Below are 23,613 nucleotides of genomic sequence, written 5' to 3'. Positions count from 1 at the left end.
GATTTGTGTATTTTTACTTCATTTTGACTCACAAACTATTAACTCTTTGTGTTTTAAGTGCTGTCCTTTTTGCTTTATGGCACCTGTACTGGGGCAGAAGCGAGACTTAGAACCTCTTGGCTGTGGGCTGGTCTACCCTTCCAGGGTCAGTGGCTTGTCTGGGCATTTTACACACAGAATGTGGCTCCCCTCCAGCCCAGAGGGCGAGTGTTCCTGCACTACCAGCTGGGGAGCCAGGAGCCCTGGTCGGCCTCTTAAGTGCTGCCACCGCACTTCAGTGCACTCCGCTGCCGTCCCTGCATGCTGACAGATCAAGCCTCTTGATCTGCTCCAGCTTCCTGAGATTCCCACCCTGTGACACTGGCTATTGAGACCTGCCCCTCTTTCTCCCACCCGACGATCCCCAGCCTCACCCATGCCTACCTTCTGCCCCTGCAGCATCACAGCACGGGGGCCCTTTCTCTCGATTCTGGACATGGTCCCTCCTTCCTGGAGTCCACTTTTCCAATTTCCCCTTTCTCCTTTCAGTTTTTATGTTATCAACCCTTCCATTCTGCTACCCTTCGGCAGCAGTATGAAAACACTCCCCCCAGCTATGTGCAGACTTGCTATTTGCCTACGTAGATGAGGAAACTGGTATAAACAATTTGATTTGCTACTCTGGTAAACAATATATTAGATCCAGATTCTCTTGAGGTAAGGTCCTCCTGGGCAGTGTGTGACCGCTGAGGACACCACCTGATCCTGCCTCCCGGGGCCCCTGAGGGAAAGTGGCTGACTGTATACAAACAACTTGCTGGTCAGTGAGGTACATAGGGGAGGAAAAATAATTTTCTCTTTGCCCTTCTAGGTAGTTGGCTGAGGCCCCCTGTAAGAAAAATCAGATTGACAGTAGAAAAACAGAAGTATATGTACCTCCTATATAGACGGAAGATACTCGGCAAAACTGAATAACTCCCCGAAATGGCCCAAGCCATTACCTCAGATATAATCTTCAGCTGAAGACGAAAGACGTGGGGTGCATGGAAGTAGTTACGGGAAGTTATCAGGCAAAGCTTAGCGGAAAAGGGTAGGGTTGTTATATATTGTTAGAGAAACAAGATATGCGAAAATAAGTCCAGTGTGAACCCATTTATTTATTTCTTTAACGTTTAATTTTGAGGGAGAGAGACCGAGCACAAGCGGGGGAGGGGCAGAGAGAGGGGAGACACAGAACCCGAAGCAGGCTCCAGGCTCTGAGCTGTCAGCACAGAGCCTGACACAGGGCTCAAACTCGAGATCATGACCTGAGGTGAAGTCAGAAGCTTAACCACCCAGGTGCCTCACCCAGGCACCCCATTGTGAACCCATTTAAATGTAAAACTGCAGGGGCACCTGGCTGGCTCAGACAGAGCACATGACTCTTGAGGTCATGAATTTGAGCCCCACATTGGGTGAAGAGATGAGTTAAATAAATAAGAACAAATAAGTGAAGGAGACATAGATCAATTAAGACAAAGGCCTGGAGTGTGTGTCTGGCTCAGTTGGGGGAGCATGCGAGTCTTGATCTCGGGGTCATGAGTTCAAGATCGAGAGATGACTTAAAAAAAAAAAAAAGGAAGGGGGCACCTGGGTAGCTCAGTTGGTTAAGCATCCGACTTCAGCTCAGGTCATGATCTCACAGATTGTGAGTTTGAGCCCCGCATCGGGCTCTGTGCTGACAGCTTGGAGCCTGGAGCCTGCTTCGGATTCTTTGTCTCCCTCTCTCTTTGCCTCTCCCCCATTGGCACATGGTCTCTCTATCAAAAATAAATAAACATTAAGAAAATAAATAGAAGGAAGGACAAAGGCCATCAAAGGTCCTGGGGAGTAGGAGTGGGTATGGGTGGGACTTTCATTTCCTGCACTTGTGTCCTAATTTGAATTTTTTAAGGTGAGCAATTATTTTACATTTTATACTTACACTCACACAAATCCACAAAGAAAAGCAAAGGCCCTCAGAATTAAGATACTCAGCCCAGGCCAGCCAAGGGAAGACAAGGGAGGCAGGAGAGAAGCCAAGGAAGGTCATTCCCATTCACTGAATGTCTAGAGGGAGATGTAAGATCAGCATCCTGGGGAGGGCCTCCTGTAGGTTTAACTGCGAGGATGGGGTCTTTCTATAAGCCAGCCCTGTGTTGGGAAGGAACATCAGCGGTCCATTGTTCCCCCCACTCTGGTTGAGCACTCTGGCACTTCCTGCACTCTTGCATCAGGGCAGCAGCCTGAGTATTCTTCATAGACCAGCTCGGTGTGTGGTTGGTGAGCCAACAGTTTATGAGAAAGACCACAGAAGTCAAAAGCATTTTCCTATGTTTTCTATCTTTATCCTTTCTCTTCTAATGGTTATTTTTTACTGAATGTATTTGACATATAACATTGCGTAAATTTAAAGTGTGCAATGCGTGGGGTGCCTGGGTTTTTCTATTGGTTAGGCCTCCGACTTCGGCTTGGGTCACGATCTCCCAGTTCATAGGTTTGAGCCCCACATCAGGCTGTCTGCTGTCAGCACAGAGCCCGCTTCAGATCCTCCATCCCCCCTCCTCTACCCCTCCCCACTCATGCTCTCTCAAAAATAAACATTTACAACATTTATTTTTATAAAGTGTGCAATGTGTTAACTTCATACATTTATATATTGTAATATGATTGCTCTTGTAGCAATATTTAGCATGTTGAAAAACAAAATTCAGTCGAGTGAATTTGAAGATCTAACTGGCTTTATTCAAAGATTCATGAGTCTGACAGCATCCCATCTATCTAGCAAGTGGAAACGAGTTCTGAATTGTTCAAGATGGAAGGTTTTTATAGGCAGAAGGACTGTGGGACAGGAACTTACAAAATAGATTATTTCAGGCAAAGTTACCTTCCCTTACCAGGGTCAGATTGTATCACTAGTGTTCACCAGGAAATTGCAGACTGATTGGTTTAAAATTCCACTCCTGGGGAAGGCTGAAACTGCAATTAGGGTAGGTATTAACTCTTGGTTTGCTAGCTTGCTCCTTAGCACAAGTGACTACATTTTGGGCCTGTTGTGTCTTTTTTACCAGCACCTCTATCACATTACATAATTATCCTTTCTTTTTAGTGGTTGGGATAATAATTTTTTTCTGATTTTAGAATTAACATTTTCTTTAAGGAAATGAGCATTTGGGAAATACAGAAAGGTTTAAAGAAGAAATTAAATTACACACAATTCCATGAAACACAGATACATAAAAATATTAACTGTGGTTTTCTTCCTGTTTTTTAAATATATTTTTGTGTTTACAAAATTTATTCATACGTGACTTTGTATCTTTTTTATTTAACATTGTGAGGATTTTTTTTTTAATTTTTTTTTTAAACGTTTATTTATTTTTGAGACAGAGAGAGACAGAGCATGAATGGGGGAGGGTCAGAGAGAGAGGGAGACACAGAATCTGGAACAGGCTCCAGGCTCCGAGCTGTCAGCACAGAGCCCGATGCGGGGCTCGAACTCACGGACCGTGAGATCATGACCTGAGCTGAAGTCAGCCGCTTAACCGACGGAGCCACCCAGGCGCCCCGGGATTTTTTTAATCACATTTCCAAATTACCCTTGCTTAAAAAAAAAAAGGGGGGGGGGCAATAAGCCCAAAATGGAGTTGCTTACGCTAAACCTCATGTCACCAAGCAGAGACTTAATTATAGTTCTGGCTCTCCCAGAAATGAAATCTTAAACCAGTCAATCAGGAATTGCCTGATCAGCATTAGTTAGGTAATATGTCTGATAGATCACCTAAAGGAAAGGTAACCTTCCAATAACCAACCCACTTTGGTATAACTTCCTTGCTCCTTCTCCTTTATAGCCATCAAAATCTTTCATTTTGTACAGTTCCTCAGAGTTTCTTTCTATCTGCCAGGTAGAATGCTGCCCAATTCAAATCAAATTTTGCTCAAGTCAACAAAAAATTTTTTTAATGTTTATTTACTGGGGCGTCTGGGTGGCTCAGTCGGTTGGTTAAACATCGGGACTCTTGATTTCAGCTCAGGTCATGATCTCATGTTTCGGGAGTTCGAGCTGAGCCCCCCAACAGGCTCCACACAGTCAGCTTGGGATTCACTCTCTCTGCCCTCCCCCTGCCCCCCCCCCCACACTATCTCTCAAAATAAATAAACTTTAGGGCGGGGGGCGGGGGGCGGGGGAGGGCCTGGGTGGCTCAGTCAGTTAAGCATTTGACTTCGGCTCAGGTCACAATCTCAAGGTCTGTGGATTCCAGCCCTGTGTTGGGCTCTGTGCTGACAGCTCAGAGCCTGGAGCCTGCGTGGGATTCTATGTCTCCCTCTCTCTCCGTGCCCTCACCTCCCTCCACTAGTGCTCTTGTCTTTCTCTCTCTCTCTCAAAATTGAATAAACATTAAAAAAATAATAAAATTTAAGAAAAAAGAAAAAAATGATTATTTATTTATTTTGAGAGAGTTTGAGAGAGAGACGGAGACAGAGAGATGGTGTCCCAAGCAGGCTCCAGGCTCAGCGCAGACTTGCCTACGGGGCTGTATCCCACCACCAGATCATGACCTAAGCCAGGAGTCGTAGCCTTAACCAAGTGAGCCAAGTGGGTGCCCCAACAAAATTTTTAATACACCTCAGTTTATTTTGTTAACACCCTCTAGAAAAGCTTTGCTTTACAATCCATAACCATAGTAACGGGAGTGCTTGTTTTCCTATTCCTTGACAATAGAGAGTTACACTTTTTCTTTTTCCGGATTAATAGGTGAAAATGATCTAAACACCGCTTTGCGTTTCTTTGATTAAATTTTAATACGTTTATTGATCATACTGTTCATCTTCTTTGTGAGTGCCTGTTCACATTCTTGACCTGTATTTGCTGTTTAAAGGACACTTGCTTTCTTGTTAATTTGTAAGAGCTCCTTACATACAGGGGCATCTATTTTTTAACCTGTAAGTAAGCCTTGGCTGGGAATTCAAACCCCAGGCCAAAAGGTGGCCCGTAGGTTTCTTAAGCCGGATAGCGGTTCCGCGCGCGTCTGTGAAAACACGACCCGGCTGGAGCATCACTGCAGGTGCGAGAGAGAGAGAGACCTCCTGGCGCAAAGCCGAGCCTTGACCTACGCGGCGCGCTCCACAGGTCCCGGGCGTCGCCCGCTCGGCGCCAAATGACGGCCGCACTGCGCATGAACGGAAGCTGGGTCGCCCTTCCCCCACCTGCTTCCGGCCGCGGCTCATTTCTCGCGCCTCCGCCTCCGCCGCGGCTCGTGGTCGTCCCGCCATGGCACTGTCGCGGGGACTGCCCCGGGAGCTGGCCGAGGCCGTGGCCGGGGGCCGGGTGCTGGTGGTGGGAGCGGGCGGCATCGGCTGCGAGCTTCTCAAGAACCTCGTGCTCACTGGCTTCTCTCACATCGACCTGGTGAGGGCCAGGAGTGCGCGCGGGCTGAATGGCGGGCCGTGTTGCCGGGGCCGGGGGGCTCGGGCTCCGGAGGTCGGGACCAGAGTTGGAGGGGGCGGGGCGGCAGCAGGCCTGGAAACCCCGGGGTCGTGGCTGCCTGCAGAGAGGGCGCTGCTCGGCGGGGCCAGAGCGGGCCTCGCTGCACGCCTGGCCGGCTCGGGACGCCACAGAGGCCGCGGGCCGGGGTCTTACTGGCGTCTCGCGGTGCGGCCGCCCCTGCCTCCTTGGCAGCGCGAATTTGTGGCGGCTCTAGGCTGTGGAGGAGGTCTCGTGTCTTTTCGCTTCAGGGCAGTTCCTCAGCTTTAAGGGGAGGCAGGAGGTGATTGTTTCAGTGTCTCGTGGAGGTTGTGACTGTTCAGTTGGGAGGTCTCCCTTAACTCAAATACTGGTCCAGAGCAGAGGGTGGCAGTAATAGGAGCCAATACATACTGAGCGCTTGTCCCGAGACCGGCGATGTTCTGAGCGGGTAATTTGCATTAACGCATCTAATCTGCGCTACCGCCGTAAGGTTGCAGACGCAGTTTTCATCCCCGCCCCCCACTTTTTTATTTTAAACAGATGAGACGAAAAGTGAGATCTAGAAGGGTTTTAGTAAATTACCTTGAATCAGGAAGCAAGTGGCAGGACTCCTTTGGGGCTCTCACCCCTCTGTTCTGGGTGCAGTCTGTGTGACTGTCATTGTTATCTTCATAGATACGTTAGCTTGTATCACTGAAGATACTAGGATTTTAACTTTTGCATTGATGTACAGTGGCTGTAATTTTATTTTTATTTTTGGCTGTAATTTTAAATTATTTTTATTAATGTAAACTTTTTAGAGATTGGCGATGTTACGTGGAGCTTGGATGTCAGCTTAAAGTGTCTTAAAGTGTAGTGGAAACACGGAATGGAAAAAAAGTAAATATGGCAGACTGAACTATGAAATGAGGGGCGGGGGAAGAATTTACACATCTTTCCTTTGGCTGTTACAAAGTTATTCTTCCCATCCAGTTCTGTACCACAAATCCAAATATGATTGTGCTTCAGCTGGTACCTATTGCTGCATGTTTAAAAGAACCGTTTTGTGGGGCGCCTGGGTGGCTCACTCTGTTGGGCATGTGACTTGGGCTCAGGTCATGATTTCCCAACTCCGTGGGTTTGAGCCCCGGGTGGGTCTCTCTGTGCTGAGCCCTGGGAGCCTGGAGCCTGCTTCCTATTCTCTCTCCTTCTCTGTCTGCCCCTCCCCCCCCCCCCCCCCCACGCGCGCGCTCTCTTTATCCCAAAAATAAATAAACATTAAAAAAATTAAAGGAACTGTCTTGTAATAGACAAGACAGTGAATTGGGCACCTGAACAATAAATGCTGATCCTTTTCTATTTAATTTAATCACAAAATTTAATGTTTATTATTTTTGAGAGGGAGTGTGAGCGGGAGAGGAGCAGAGAGAGAGGGAGAGACAGAATTCCAAAGCGGGCTCCAGGCTCTTGAGTGGTCAGCGCAGAGCTGGACTTGGGGCTTGAACTTAGAAACCATGAGATCATGACCTGAGTGAGGCCAAGTGGGCAGTGGCGCTTAACTCAGCCACCCAGGTGCCCCTATTTGATTTAATTTTTATAATAAATTTAGAAAGTACAAATAGAAAATGTTTAGATGGTTATATATGATGATTTTCAGAAATTATAACCAAAGCTGTTAAGATGTTTCACAATTAGAATGTTTGATGACTCTTAATATAAATTTATAGAAAGTCTTTAGTCATTCTTATTTTCTTCCCTTATTTATTTATTTATTTATTTATTTATTTATTTATTTATTTATTTATTGCTTTTGAGAGACAACAAGAGCGGGAGGGACCAAGGGAGAAGGGGTCAGAGGATCCAGAGCCTGCACCCTGCTGACAACAGCCAGCTTGATGTGGGGTTTGATGTGGGGCTCAGTGTGGGGCTCGGTGTGGGACTGAACTCAGGAACTGTGAGATCATGACCTGAGCCAAAGTCAGACACCCAACCGACTGAGCCACCCAGGCACCCCTCTTGTGTTTATTTTTAAGCAGCAATTAGATAAAAGTTAAAATGTGACACTTTTTTCAACCTTGTGTGGATGTTTCCTTTCAGAGCCCTTAGGTGAGAATTGTAAATGGAGTTGTGTGTGGGGGAAGACTTTTGAACTAAAGCAACAAAAACTCAGTAAATCTGCTAAGTGTCATTTAAGAAAAATGGGTCACAGTTAAATCTGATTTATTTGATTTGAAAGAGTAATTAAAGAAATGAATTATATTTATTTTAATAAACCCATTATGATTTTATGCCATCTAAGGAATTTACAAACATTTGCCAAGATGGTTAAAAAAATGCATCCTTTCTAAAATATTTTTGAGAAAGTTATCTCTGAAATTAAATCTTGATTTTTTTTTTTTCATATGTGTTAAAGTATTTTTATCAGTTTAACAATTTTGGTATTACTGGGGAAAGCATTTCCTCTGCTAATGTAGCAAATAGCAAAAGTTTTGGGTTATGGGTGCTGAGGATAGTGATATTGCTCACACATACCAGAAAATTTGTGATTTATCTGGAGTTTATGCACTTGTAGATTGATCTGGATACTATCGACGTCAGCAACCTCAACAGGCAGTTTTTGTTTCAAAAGAAACATGTTGGAAGATCAAAGGCCCAGGTAACTTTACTTTTCTTATACCATTTCTGTTCATTTATATTTGTGCACTTTGATGGATCTTCTCTTTATGGTATCAGATTAACTGGGACTCTTCAGTGGGAGGGAGAATATAGGGGACGGCACTTAAGAGTACGTCCTCCCGTTTTGATCCTCTAAGGCTATGCTGTCCTCAGTTGTGTTAACGGTGTCCCCTTCATATTTAAATTTCTGATTGTTTGCTTAGGATGAGCTTTGTTCTGTGTTCCTGCAGATTGGCTGCTCCTGTATTTGAGGGCTAGAGAACCTACAGCCCATGCTCTTGTCCCTTTTAGAAAAAGACAACCTCCCTGAGGTTCTAGCCACCTTGATCTTTCTTTAGTTCCTTGAATGTTCCATCTTGACTCAAGGTCTTAAAACATCTTTTTGCTTTGCTTTTTCTCCCAACGCTTTTGGCAAACTCCCACTCTTATCTCCTTTTCAGTTTTCAAATTTTGGCTTCCTTCTCTCGTGATATGCTCTGAATAAACCTCTTAGACTAAGACCTTCCTCTTACAACTTCTACTCTTTTTTTTTTTTTTTTTTTAATATTCTTTGAATATATTTAAGTAATTGCTACATCTAACGTGGGGCTTGCACTCACAACCCGAGATCAAGAGTTGCATGTTATTCCTTGCAACAGAGCCAGCCAGGCACCCCACAACTTCTACTTTTTCTGTGTATCATTTGTCATTGTTTGTAATTTTGTTTATCTACATTGATTAGTGTCCCTTTGGCTTACCAAATGCTTCATACAGATCCTGGTAAATAGAAGATACTAAATACTTGTTGAATGAATGAATGGGTTAACACCTAGTTACTGCATTTTATATTTTTGCTGAAGTTTACCATTCATGTAGATGTATATATGGGAAAGGGCCGGCTCTCCTGTTATTTTTATTAAAATGTGTATAGCTTAATGTTAATGAAATTTTGTCACATTTTTATATTCCTTTAGTTTATAATATAAGATTAAATTTATATGTTTATATTTAATATAAGATATTATGTAAGTAGGTGAAATAACAGTATTGTTTGCCATAAATAAATTTGAAATGCAGAGAGAAATGTTGTAGCAATCAAGTTAGTAATTGAGTGTTGTTTGTTTTTCCAGGTTGCTAAAGAAAGTGTACTGCAGTTTTACCCGAAAGCTAATATCATAGCCTACCATGACAGCATCATGAAGTATGTTCTAATTATTATGTTGCAGAATTGAGTTTGTTGTGAGTTAAACTTTCAAAGTATATGGTTTTTTTATTAGCTACATGAGCTTGAGGTCATTCTGCTCTTTAAGAATTTTTTTTTTTTTTTTAATCTTAACTATAAAGAACAAACTGATGGTTATCAGAGGGAAGGTGCAGGGGGTGGAGTGGGGGTGGGTTAAATAGATGAAGGGTATTATTAAGGAGGGCACTTATGATGAGCGCCTGGTATTGTATGTAAGTGTTGAGTCACTAAATAGCTAGTATAACACTGAATGTTAACTAACTGAAATTTAAATAATAATTTTGTAAAAAAATTTTTCTAGGAAAAATGTGGTAGCTTGTACTCACATAAGTTGTGTTTTTTAAGTTTATATCATTTCAGGGAGTTAGATAAGAGGTAAGATATTTTAATACTTTAAACGAGTTACTTTTTAAAGAGAGTTTTTTAAATGAGTTACTTTTTAAAGAGAGTTTTTTAAATGAGTTACTTTTTAATGAGAGTTTTTTAAATGAGTTACTTTTTAATGAGAAACTTATAAAGGGCCTTTATTTTTGTTTTAAATAAAGATATAGTAAACTATGAAAAATCCTTATATAATGGTCCAGACTTTTCTAAGTATATTGCTCTCATTCTGATTGATTTCATCTGTGGTCTTCTTCAATTTCAAAGGTTGCTTCCCAAAATATTTATTTTGGCTGTGACTTCTATAATATAACACTAGGAATTGTGAAGGGGTCCTAGTTTTCACAGTACATAAATATTCTCTGCTCTCCGTGAATATATAACTATGGAAGTGTTGGGGCATAGGAATCCTGGATCTAAATTATCCTTTATGTATAGCTGTTGTCTAGCTTACAAGTAAATGGTATTAAAAATAATAACTTCTGGGGCGCCTGGGTGGCTCAGTCGGTTGAGCGTCCGACTTCGGCTCAGGTCACGATCTCGCGGTTCATGAGTTCGAGCCCCGCGTCGGGCTCTGGGCTGGTGGCTCAGAGCCTGGAGCCTGCTTCCGATTCTGTGTCTCCCTCTCTCTCTGCCCCTCCCCCGTTCATGCTCTGTCTCTCTCTGTCCCAAAAATAAATAAACGTTAAAAAAAAAAATTAAAAAAAAAATAATAATAACTTCTCATTTGAGGTCTGGAATTAGAGAAAGTCTTACACTTTCTCCGGAAATGTGTATCTCCACCTTTTTAATTCTCTGGTTGTTTGCTCTGCAAGCCTTTGCATAGCCCTATAACTCTCTTACCCGTATTGCTTTCCCAGTGCTGCTAAAAGTGGGAACCCTAGAGGCCTGAACCCTGCCTGATCCTGACCATGTGAGGTGAAGCCAGAGGCCAGGCATATCCTGGGAATGTGTTCTTTGTATGTTCCCAGGCTGCCCAGAGAGGGCCTATGGGACCTGTGAAGCCATGCCATCTTTCTGCCAGTTTGAGATCCTGCTCTCGAGCCCTGGGTAGCTGGCCAGAAAGGGTGTCTAGTCACTCACAGGGATTGGTGGGAAGTAATTTCGTTAAAATCTGCTTATGGTATTTGGAAAAAATCAAATGTATAATAGAGACCCCTCCCTAATATCAGTTATTTTTGCACCATTACTTTAATACGCTTTTTAGGACCCTGTATTATACGTGAAGATCATGTGTAAGGCCAGTTGTTTTGGTGACATTTGTTTTATTTTGTTTTGTAGCCCTGACTATAATGTGGAATTTTTTCGACAGTTTATATTGGTTATGAATGCTTTGGATAACAGAGGTGAGATTATTTTTAATACATTTAATTTCTAAGTATTTTCCTTCCCCTATAACAAGGCTGTTTATACTTTTTAGTATTTTAAATATTTCCTCAGTGGTTCGAATCCAGAGAGAAGTAAGGTTAGGTTTAAAGTTTACCAGTTGGTTGTAATTTTAACTAGAACAGGCAGGAATTTAGCTATCATATACTCTGCTATTCTACCAAAAGGTGTGAAGATAGAAGTTGTTAAAACGCTAAAGAGGGTGAGTACATTTGGTATGTGGGTGTGTGCTTGTTTCAGAGTATTCCATCACTGAAGCACAGTGTGACTTCCTTCATATATATGGAGACGAAATATCAATGCCTACATCCCACCAAGACCAATTAAATCAGACTCTGAATATCATAATTTTTCAATTTCCTACGTGATTCTAAAGTGCAATCAGGGCCCTAAAACCATGGTTTTGAGAATGTGGCAACAGGTTGTCAAAGTTAGCATAGATGCCATGGATCTTGAATTATTTTCGATATGGCTGGTGCCATAAAATATCAGCCTGGATTCTATTTAGATGTACACATTTTGAACCATTTAAGCTTTTCACAGTAGGGGGTGATGTTTCTTATAATCAAGTATTGTATAGCCAGTCATTGTTCCACATGTAAAACAACACCTGTGGAGTGGTTTGTAACAATTTTGAGCCAGAAATACCAAAGAAAAAACACAAAGCAGAGAAAGGGTCAGGATGACTTACTAGACTCCTCTTTACTCCCCTTGCCTTAAACTGCCTTTATAGTTCCAAGTTGATATTCCACATTCTTCATTCATTGCCATGTGTTACCTGATAATTTTATTAGAATAATAGTAAGTTAAGGACTCAGAACTCATTGAGACAATATTTTAGCCAAGATTAATAGAGGAGGCACAGCTATAGAACAGAAAGGTGACACTTTGGAATTTAAAAAGTATAGTAAGGGTGCTTTTTCTTGGAGTAAATTTGTCATATAAATTCCTTGTATTTGGAATTTTGCTAGCGAATGTCTCTTATGTAACAGTTGTATTACCCTGGTCATAGCTATAAGAAAATTGCATATAAAAATAAAAAAAATTAGTTTGGGTAAATGTCATCCTAATTAAAGGTAACTGATTTTTCCCCCCATCACCTCCTGCTAACTAGTGTTTTTCTTCCAGCTGCTCGCAACCATGTTAATAGGATGTGCCTGGCAGCTGATGTTCCTCTTATTGAGAGTGGAACTGCTGGTTATCTTGGGCAAGTAACTACCATCAAAAAGGTAAAATAAATTTTTTTTACTTCCCAAATATTTGTGATCTTATGGAGGGAAGAAGTAAACTTTGGGTTTAGATGATATGGGCTGGTTAGTACCCAAGATGTAGGGATTTTTGTACTCTGATAAAACTAGATACTGTGTCAAGTAATAAAGAGTATTATAAGCAGAGATTTTTTTTTTTTTTAAGCTCTGTGCTACTTTGTTTCTGTAGCTTGTATATTAAAATTATTAGACTGGTAAACATAATAAAATTGCCTTTTAAAATTCTTTGTAGCTGAGGCTACATGTCATGCTGTAGTTGATATATGATGAAACTGCCTTCTGCAAAGTTATTTTTTATCTAAAGTCTAGGTTCATAGATCTGAAGAGTACTTTGAAAAATTTTGGTGTCTTTGTGAAATATTTCAAATGTTTAGATAAAACTAGAGAATAATAGAGTAAATAAATACCTGTGCACTCAAACCCAGTTTATAAAATGCAGCGTTGTGGTTTGTTGTTGTTTTTTGTTTGTTTTTGTTTTCTAGTTCTTTCAAGGAAATTAAACATAGATACATTTGAAGAATCATTTTGCAGGTTTTGAAACCAAAAGGAATTACACTTGACTTAAAATTTGCTATTTTTGTCCATTATTTGGCAGTTTACCCATGTTGAAAATTGTGGCTCTGCTTCATTTGTTTCAGCTGATAAATACTACTCTTGGAAGCTTATTTAGTGTCATTCTACAAAGACTCTTGTAAATGTCAGTGTGTGTTAAATTTTAGTTAAGTCAGTGGATTCCTTCAGGATCTATTCATAGGTCAAAGCAGTAGTTCTCTTGTTTTCTACTGTGATTTAAGGAATGGCTGCCCCCAAGAAAGCTTATTCAAAGGACACCAGAAATGGTATCTGCTGCCATTTATGTTAAAACACTATTTGCCAGTTGGGGTTCTTTTTTAGGTTTCTTGTTGAGAGAGAGAAAGTGCATGCATGAGCCAGTGGGGAAGGGACAGAGAGAGGATCTGAGTGGGCTCTGTGTTGACAGCAGAAAGCCTGATGTGGGGCTCCAAGTCAGGAACTGTGAGGTCATGACCTGAGCTGAAGTTAGATTGATCCACCCAGGCTCCCCTCAAGTTTTGGTTCTTGAACCATTATTGTAAAGACATTGCTTATTAACATGATCTTAAGATATTAGTATGTATTAAGACTGAGGTTGAGGATTGCTCAATTGAGGAATATTCATCTGATGGTTTTGAAAAATTGTCTTATGTACCATAGACTTCTTCCAAGGATTCCTTATGGTGCAAGTTAAAATGTAAGCTTAAGTGAATTCTTCCTGAAACCAGTATTGCACTGTATGTTAACTAACTAAAATTTAAAAAATAAAATGGAAAAAAAAAAAAAAAAGATGTAAGCCTAAATCAACAAAATGAAGAGTATTGGTTTGGTAATAGCCACGAATTTTCTGTGTATCTAGGTAGTTCTTGAAATTAATACTTTTAATTTGCTTAGTTTTTAGGAAATTACAAGTAACACGAATATAATGGGTAATACTTAAATAATGGAGGTCCACACCTTTGGCAGATAATTGGTTAGAAAGCTGTTGTTTGTCTATCTAGTAATTTTTCTTTTGTTTAATGTGATTAAGGTAAACTTCTTGTGTTTGCTATTCAGGTACAGTAATTTCCTTTGGCTTGTTGTAAGTGGTGTTCACTGGTCCAGGAGTCAGAGAAATCCTGGCTTAGACTTAGCTGTGACTGTGATTGATTCAGTTCATATTTGTTATAGTTCCTCATCTGTAAAGTAAGAATTTTGGAGTCACTAATATTTTAAAATTTCCTTGACAGTACAAAATACAGTTGGAATGTAGATGAATGAATGTTTATGATGATATTACTCGATAGTGTTGGAAAACCACCATCATGGGATAAATGTTCTTCTCATATCCTGATTTTGCAGGGTGTAACTGAGTGTTATGAGTGTCATCCCAAACCTACCCAGAGAACTTTTCCTGGCTGTACAATTCGTAACACACCTTCAGAACCTATTCATTGCATCGTTTGGGCAAAGTATTTGTTCAAGTAAGAGTATATATATTTCTGGGTATATTTTCAGTACTGATGATAGGAAATGGGGCTGTTTTTATTTAAATCTCTTGGAGAGATTATGATGAATATTCTTTTATTTACTTATTTATTTTAAAGAGTTTATTTATTTATTTTGAGAGAGAGAGAGAGAGAGCACGAGCTGGAGAGAAGCAGAGAGAGAGGGAAGGAGAGAATCCTAAGCAGGCTCTGTGCTGTAGCATAGAGTCCAATATGGGGGCTCAAACTCATGAACTGTGAGGTCGTGACCTGAGCCGAAGGTCAGACGCACAAGAGTCAGACGCCTAACTGACTGTTCTACCCAGGCACCCCTAGATGAATATTCTTTTAAATATGGTGGAGATATTCGGTAGATTAAATTCAGTCAACATTGCGTGCCTGTTTTTAATTCATTGGTTAAAAACTAATGGAAATTAAAAATACTTTTTATTGGTAACGAAAGTAATATATGTGAAAGTTGGATGCATCAAATATGGCAGCTGGAAGAAAAGTTCTAGGCTTACACACTTGAAGAAAGATGAACGTTAACGTGCTATAAGGATCCAACTTAGAAAGACAGGATAAACTCCAAAGAAATTAGCAGGAAGGATATAATTGAGATAAGAGGGAAAAAATACTTTATCGAGTTCATCATGAAAAGGAGAGGAAAGATGAATAACTAAATGGAGAATGTAATCTCAGCATAGATTTAAATGATAGTAAAGAACAAAAGGATGATAATAAAAATACCATGCCAGTATACTGAAAATTTTAATGATCTGGATAAATTCATTTTAAAAAACTTTAAAAAACCCCAAAAAATTAATTAAAAAAGAAATAGAAAGCCTGAACTGTACTATGTCTTAGGGGAGTTTAATCAGTCGTTTTAATTCTTAGTAATGCAACAAACCTTTATGAATTTACAGGTGATTTCCACTGAATTTACAAGTAATATATCATTCTAATAAGGTAAACTGTCCCAGAGACATTTTTTAAAAATGCAGTACTTCTTAGTTTTTATTATGGGACTCTGATGTCTTTGATAACAAAACCAGTTAAGGCCATAATGGAATAAAAGGAAAATTTCAGGACATTCTCATTCATAAACATAGATGCAAAAATCCTATACAAAATACTTGCATACAAATCTAGAATTGTGTAAAACAAAAAGTATACCATGACAAGGTTGTATTTATTCTAAGAATACAAGCCACAATTTAATACACATCATTCACTTCATTAAGAAAATAAAGAGAAACTGGGTAGCCTTCATAGATGCAGAAAAAACATTTGACAAAATTCAGGAAATACCCTTTCATGACAAAAATTGTGGGGTTTGTTTTTTTTTTTTAAGATTTTATTTTAAATCCTTTATTTTAAGTATTCTCTATACCCAATGTGGGAATTTTACAACCCCAAGATCAAGAGTCGCACACTCCACCAACTGAGCCAGCCAGGTGCCCCTCATGACAAAAATTCTTAATAAAATATGAAGAAAACTTTATCAACCTGGTAAAAGATGCCTTTTACAAACCTACAGCAAACACTGGTTTTCTGGGAGCCTTGCTGGCTCAGTTGGTGGAGCATGCAATGTGACTTTTAATCTCAAGGTTGTGAGTTCAAGCCCCACATGGGGCATGGAGCCTAGTTAAAATTAAAACAGTTTGTTTGATTTTCTTTATTTTTTGATTACGGTATAATGTATATGCACTCAGAAGAGTATGCATATAATGGTATAATGATGAAATTTCACAAAAAATGTAAGCGTCATTCAGCAAACTTTTTTTATTTTTAACAGATTTTTTAGAACAGTTTCAGATTTACAGGAAAATTGAGAAGATAGAACAGAGTTCTCACACCCAGTTTCCTCTGTTAGCATCTTATGATACATATGTAACAATTATGGAACCACTACTGGTATCTTTATTAACTGAAGTCCATAGTTTATTTAGAGAGCCCTTCGTTTTTACCCAGTGTCCCTTTTCTGTTCCAGGATACCACATTACCATTAGATGTCTGTCATGTCTCTTTAGGCCTCCTTTGACTGTGACAGTTTCTCAGGCTTTCCTTGTTGTCTGTGACCTCCAAAGAAATTAGGAAGAGTCTGGAGGACTGGTCTGGAGGAGTACTGGTCAGGTATTTTGTAGGATACCCCACTATTGAAATTTTTTTTTTCATGACGATACTATTATTTTGAGCTGTTGAGAGGGAAATCACAGAGGTAGTTAAATTGCCATTTTCATCACATCATGTGAAGAATGTGTTATTGACAAGATTTATGACTGTTAATGTTGGGCTTGATCACTTAGCTAAGGTAGTGTTTGTCTGGTTTCTCCACTGTAAATTTTCTCACTTTTTTAATGTTTATTTTTGAAGGAGAGCGAGGGTGCGAGCAGGGGAGGGGCAGAGAGAGAGGGAGACACAGAATCCAAAGCAGGATCCAGGCTCTGAGCTGTCAACACAGAGCCCGACGCAGGGCTAGAACTCACGGGCCATGAGACCATGACCTGAGCCTAAGTCGGACACTTAAACGACTGAACCACCCAGGCGCCCCTTTCACCCCCACTTTCTATATTGTGCCATGCACTTTGGAAGGAAGTCACTCTGTGCAGCCCACACCTAAAGAATGGGAGCTGTTTTCTGCTTCCTTGAGGGCAGAGTATCTATGTAAGTTATTTAGAGTTCTTCTGCCTGGAAGGTTTGTCTCTTCTCACCCGTTTATTGATTTATTCAATCATTTACATCGATGTGGACTCTTTGAATATATTTTATACTTTAGGTTATAATCCAGTAGGGTATTTTGTTGCTCAGATTGTTCTGTCTTTGGCCATTGGGAGCTCTTTCTGTTGACTGTGCTCTTAGACATATGCCATCAATGTGTGGTGGGGTTTGGGGAGCAATTCCTTGCTTTCTGGTACTAGAAGATGCCCCAGGCTCATCATGTCTATTTCCTGCCATAGTATCAGGCCTTTCTCCAAGGAGCCCTGGTTTCCTTTTATTGAAGAATGGCATTAGAAAGTCAGATCTGAATGCTCGCCATGCTATTACGTGTCGTTTCTTTTAAGCCCTTTTAGCCAACAGAGCAAAAAAATCTTTTTATACTAATCTGTATGTATACACACAAATTTACAAACATTTCTGTTTCTAACCATCTATCTATATTAAGGTAAACATGAATTCATACTGGTGTCTCCCTAAACTCTAGTCCATTACTATATGGATCATTCTAGCTTCCTCCCCTTGCTTATCTGCACACTCCCACCCCCACCAGTCAGAAACCTCCATTATTTACCATTCATATGCTTAATACAAGCATTTTTTTTTTTTTTAACTTTTTAAATGTTTATTTAGTTTTGAGAGAGAGAGAGAGAGAGAGGGAGAAACAATCCGAAGCAGGCTTCAGGCTCTGAGCTGTCAGCACAGAGCCCAGTACAGGGCTCAATCCCATGAACCATGACCTGAGCTGAAGTTGGATGCTTACCTGACTGAGCCACCCAGGCGCCCCATACAAGCATTATTTTTAATGATGAAAGTTATAAAGCATCTCCTTTGTAATCTGAGATGGCATGAGGATGCCATTACTGCTGCTTTTATTTGGTGTTGTAATGAAGTTCCTAGCCAGCATAATAAAACAAAAAGAAAATAGAGGATTAAGAATTGGGAAAAGAAGAAACAAAACTGTTGTTTACATACTGTATAGTTTACATACTGTATAGTGAAAAGCTCCAGAGAATCTATAGACAAATTATTAGAAATAATGACAGTTTAGCAACATGGCCAACTAAAAGATGGCATGTCTGTATGCAGTATCGTGCCATTGGAAAATATAAAAGTAGATAACTCACTATAAAAGCATATAATTAAATATTAAAGATAATTAAATGTGAAGCATCAGAAAACATGAAATACCTGAGAATAAATCTTAAGATTTGTAAGACCCAGTGTGGAAGATTAGTACTGGCACATAAAAGGAAGTATAAAATAAAAGGAGAGAATGTGTCCTTGATCTCCAAGTTGATCTATAGATTCAAATGCAATTCCAGTTAAAATCTCATCAGAGTTTTTATTAGAATTCATTCAGCTGATTGTAAAATTTATGTCAAGAGTAAGGCCTAAACAAACATTCCTGAAGTAAGTTGAGGTGACTTGTTCTAATAGATGTCAAGGTTTAATAAAAGCTAAAAGGAAGTTACAGTGTGTTGCTGGTGCAGAGATAGAAAAATAGACCATTGGGACAATGCAGAATTCATGACCAAGGTTGCATAGGAGATCCCAGATGAAAGAAGGGATTAAGTGAAAGGACAATTCATTATCAATGTGGAAAATACATTCTCTACTTTAAATAATATATGAAAATTAAGTCCAGATGGATAAGGTATTTAGATGTGAAAGGAAAAACTAAATCTTTCTAATATAGGGGGAAATCTTTATCCTTAGAGTTCATGAACGATTTCTTAAGACACATAAAGTGCCAACCACAAAAGAAAATATTGATTCATTCAAATTCATCAAATGTCTTATGAAAAGACATTACATATGAGAAAATATTTGCAACATAAAATCAACTAAAAATTATGATGCATAATATATTCCTGTAATGAGCAAGAAAAAGACAACCTGACAAGATAATATGAACGGGAACTTTTGAGGGAAACCCAAATAGGAAATAAGCAAATGAAGATATGTTCACCTTTATGACTAACTTGGAAAGTTAAGAATAAAATCACAATAAGATACCATTTTACACTAAGTAGTTTGGCAAAACATTAAATTTAGAGAAGCAAATTGATAGGAACTCTTACATGCCATTGTGGGGGTGGAAATTGGTACAGTGACTTTGAGAACAAGTGGACATTTTCTTGTAAAGTGTATCAGGAACTTTGAGACGACTGCTTTTTTTTTTTTTAATTATTTAAAGGATTCCTTTAAAAAGATACCTTTCTTATAAGCCAAGAACTTGAGGAAAGGTTGGAACATTATATTCCTGTAAATGTTATTAAATAGTTTATAGGGTAACTGAATTAACAAAAAAGAATTTCTGCTAATGTATTATTGTTTCTTAAGGCCTGTTAGTAGTAAAGATATATACTACCATGAAAAAAATGTCTCCTTGCTTATTCCTGCTGATTCCTAGATCACCCAGCATGTGGCAGGTGTGTAACAGTGTTTTTTGTATAGCTAACTGCACGTGTACTTCACAAATATTATTCTGGCCTTAGAATGTTACCCAAATTGGAATGTAAAAGCTGCTCACCTGTATCTCTCTGTTTATTTATTTAATTTTGAGAGGGAGAGAGAGCGAGCACGAGTGGGGGAGGGGCAGAGAAAGAGAGAGGGAGACAGAATCCCAAGCAGGCTCCACACTGTCAGCGCAGAGCCTGATGCAGGGCTTGAACACATGAACTGTGAGATCATGACCTGAGCCAAAATCAGGGGTTGGACAGTTAGCCACCCAGCCACATAGGTGCCCCTGCTCATCTGTCTCTTGCTCAATGATTTTAACTAGGAATTTGCAGTGCCAAGATGATAGGAATGCATCTAGGTCTAGTAAAATTTAGCCTTCCTTGTGTTACGGTTGAAATGCAAGCTATCTTGCAAGATAGATGCAAGCTATCTAAACAGGTTGCTTTAATGCTTTTAAGTTTATGGAGTATAAAGATTTGGAATATTCTAAATTAGTTGTTTTGGGGGAAGTAAGAAAAGTAAAGATTTGTTCATAATATTTTATTGTACATAAATATTTCCTGCTCTTTTTGTAGCCAGTTGTTTGGGGAAGAAGATGCTGATCAAGAAGTATCCCCTGACAGAGCTGACCCTGAAGCTTCCTGTAAGTAGATTGGGATATGTTCTCTTATTTAGTGAGCACTACCTTTCTTTTACTAGCTTAATGTTGATAGCATAAGAGGAGAAAAAAAATAATTGCTGTTATGTGTTAGATAGTATATTATGTGTTTAAGAGACAAAGGAAGAGAGAATCCCAAACAGGCACCCCTCCTGTCAACGCAGAGCCCGACACAGGGATGGAACCCACCAACTGAGAGATCATGACCTGAACTGAAATCAAGAGCCAGATGCTTAACTGAGTCACTTAGGCACCCCATATTATTTCATCTTTGAAAGACTGTTTTAAAGAGTGAGTAGTCCTGTTTTACTAGTGAAGACAAGGTGCAGAGAGATTTCATGAAGGTAGTAAATAGAGCTGAGAGTTGTTTTCAATCTGATTACAAGTCCATACTTTGAACTCTTCTATATGTGGCCTTCAAAAACTGAGGTAGGAAAAGATGCTGATGAGCATATTGTTGTCCTTTCTCTTTGAACTTAGATTGCGTCATGTGCAGGTGACTTCGTGAATGGCTTTTTTCCCCAAAGGTAGATGAGAGCTTAGTTTTACATTTACAGCTGAAAATGAAATAGTGTTTGTTTTGTAGGGGAACCAATGGAAGCTGAAGCCAGAGCCAGAGCATCTAATGAAGATGGTGACATTAAACGTATTTCCACTAAGGAATGGGCTAAATCAACAGGATATGATCCAGTTAAACTTTTTACCAAGGTTCGATTTGCTTTCTTTATAATTATGGATAGACTTATTCTGTTTTAAAATAGTACATGAAATTGAAATATGCTTTTTATGCCTAATGACGTCTTAATAAGTTGATTGGTGTCATCAGGATAATCAGGTTTTACATTTTTAGCTCTCATGTTAAATCGGTATCTCCATAGGAATTAAAATTGGTGGCTCACTTACACACTCTTGGTCGTCTTTCCTTCCCTCACTTTCACTGAACTTTCTAGTTTTCCTTATAACTGACCTTTGATTCCTGCTGTTTCTTGTCTTATATCCTTTTCCTGCTCAAATCCCTTGGGAATTTGATTGACATGTACTGAATTGCTCTTGAATTCCTAATCCTCTCGTTCTTGGCTGAATCCCTCTTCATTAGTATATATTATTTGCCTGCTGAATATTTCTGGAGAAATCTAGAAGACTTTTAATTGGCTCTATCTAATTGTAGCCCAGGTAGGTCTTCATGTCTGTGTTTTTAAAAGTCTTTTCACTTCTTTTGTCTTCACTCCCCAGCAAGTTTATCATAATAGATACTTGAAGATTTCTCAGCTTTTCTTAAAAGTGCCTGATATATGCTTAACATCCACACTGAGCAGATGACCTTAAGGATATATTAACAGGTTTAAACCATTGGACAAAATGTACCTGTTAAGAGAATGTCCCACTTCATGCAAATTCTTTTCCCCTCTGCTGTTTGAGAGGTATCTCTTGGAGTAAAGGTTAATTCTTCTACTTTTCCTTCTCCTTGTGCCTTAGTCTTACAATTTTTCTTTATCACTGTATTTTGCTGATTTAATTACAGTATGTTTTGGTGTGGATCTGCTTTTGTTGATTTTGGTGGGAGTTCTGTGTCCTCCCTGGATCTGAATATGTTTCCTTCCCTAGATTAGGGAACTATTGTTTCTTCAGATACATTTTTTGCTCCCTTTTTCTCTCCTCTTCTTCTGGGACTTGTAGGATAGAATGTTAATTATGTTTCATGGAGTCACCCAGTACCCTAAGTCTATTTTCATTTTGTATAATTCTTTTTTCTAAAAGACAGTAACCTTTTAGGTCACTGATTTGTTCCTCTGCTTCTTCCATCCTGCTGTTCATTCCACCAAATGTGTTTCTCATTTTCTGTGAGATGATCTGAGCTGAAACCAAGAGTCGGACACTTAACTGACTGAGCCACCTAGGTGCTCCTGGTTGACTCTTAAACCTATTTCATTTATTTCTTCATTACAGCCTTTTCTTTGGAAAATGGATTTTGATTTTGATTGTGCTTAAAATGTACTTTATTATAGATGGTGACAATATTTTCCAAACTGGTGTCTGTATACCTATTTCCCTTCCAGTTTGAGCAACAGTTGAATGCCAACATAATCTGAAGTATATCTCCAGTCTGTTTAGTAGGTAACTAAGCATCTGCTGTGTGCAAGTCACCACTCTGACAGAAGATATAGTGGTGAACAAGAGAGAAAATAGGGTGCCAACTCTTTCTAGGTAATTCATAGTTCAAAGGGAAAGTTAAACATATACCAAGTAATATATTCAGAATGCTGTGATAGTAAGTTCAGATGGATTGGAACCCTTTGATACTAAGTAGACTTAATGTACATATTATTTAATGTTGTTAGACCTAGTATGCAGGTTCAAAAGAGGCTTTCCAGAGGAAGTGATATTTCAACCCAAGACTTTAAAGAATGGGGGGGGGGGGGATAAGAATGCTACGTATACAAAGAAAGCCTCAGGTTGAAAAACTGAAACAGTGCCCATTAAAGGGGAAAGTGGGAAGAGGGCTGGAAACATAAGCTGAGGCTAGATCAGGCAGGACTTCCTAGGTCATGACAAGGATGTTATACCAAGGCAATGGGAATCCATTAAAAGGTAGTCTATAGGATTACTATGAGAATACAGTGGGTATGCTGTGCGCTCTAGGTCCTGATAATTCCTATTGTAGTCTTATATGGGAAGGTGCCTTCTGGGATTGTGCAATGCTAGATCTGAAGTACAGCCCATCTGTATTCCCAGTGTAGCGTGGAGGAAAAGTAGATTGAATAGGACTTAGGATGTTTAAGGTGAGGAACAGTGAAGAATCAGGAATGATAACTGGGTTCCTACTGAACAGGGTGCCATTCTCTGAGATAGGTAAGGTGGGAAGCAGGTGTGTTGTGTAGAGGTTAGAGGAAAGGAGAAGGTGATAGAATCAATTTTGAGATTCCTGTGGAATATTAGAGAAAGGACAGGTGATTCTAAAGGCAAGCAGAGAGGTTTAGACTGGGATTCATAGGCCTATAGAAAGAGAAAAGAGCATGAAGATGGTTTAGTACAGAACTCTGAGGGCTTCCCAGTCTTTAATAATTGGATAAAGGGCATGGATAGAGCTTGTTCCTGGAAAACCACACTAATTCACCATTGCCTGGGAGGCTTTCCAGCCAAGTGCTTAAGGTCCTCTACAAAATGTCTCTAACCACATTTGTTACCCAAATAATAATGTGCTTCTCATTTCCTTATGTGTGCACCCATTTCAGATGTTACCATCTCCTTGAACTCTTTATTGATTCTTCTAGAACAAAGTTCCTGCTAGTACTCAAAGCTATGTGATTTTTGCTCTAAACTGTATTCTATTTGTATATTTGGCTGCTTTTCTAAAGGTTTAAGGATGTTTAATAAAT

The 23,613-nt window shown here is 39.5% G+C and overlaps 1 protein-coding gene across 2 annotated transcripts in view; it reads left to right on the top strand.

Moving 5' to 3' along the window:
• Nucleotides 1–5,214: 5,214 nt before the first annotated feature.
• Nucleotides 5,215–23,613, top strand: part of UBA2 (ubiquitin like modifier activating enzyme 2) — a 40,175-nt gene continuing 21,776 nt past the window's right edge. For both annotated transcript variants that reach the window (XM_042918610.1, XM_042918609.1), the window contains exons 1-8: nucleotides 5,215–5,407; nucleotides 8,016–8,099; nucleotides 9,229–9,299; nucleotides 11,004–11,068; nucleotides 12,237–12,337; nucleotides 14,270–14,391; nucleotides 20,154–20,221; nucleotides 20,823–20,944. In XM_042918610.1, coding sequence (XP_042774544.1) covers nucleotides 5,270–5,407; nucleotides 8,016–8,099; nucleotides 9,229–9,299; nucleotides 11,004–11,068; nucleotides 12,237–12,337; nucleotides 14,270–14,391; nucleotides 20,154–20,221; nucleotides 20,823–20,944 — 771 coding nt within the window. In that variant the 5' untranslated portion in view covers nucleotides 5,215–5,269. The remainder of the gene's footprint in view (nucleotides 5,408–8,015; nucleotides 8,100–9,228; nucleotides 9,300–11,003; nucleotides 11,069–12,236; nucleotides 12,338–14,269; nucleotides 14,392–20,153; nucleotides 20,222–20,822; nucleotides 20,945–23,613) is intronic.

Source organism: Panthera leo, chromosome E2, assembly GCF_018350215.1.
Source record: "Panthera leo isolate Ple1 chromosome E2, P.leo_Ple1_pat1.1, whole genome shotgun sequence".
Taxonomy (NCBI): Eukaryota; Metazoa; Chordata; class Mammalia; order Carnivora; family Felidae; genus Panthera; species Panthera leo.
The sequence above is the reverse complement of the archived record's forward strand: the minus strand, read 5'-3'. Positions and strand labels throughout refer to the sequence as shown.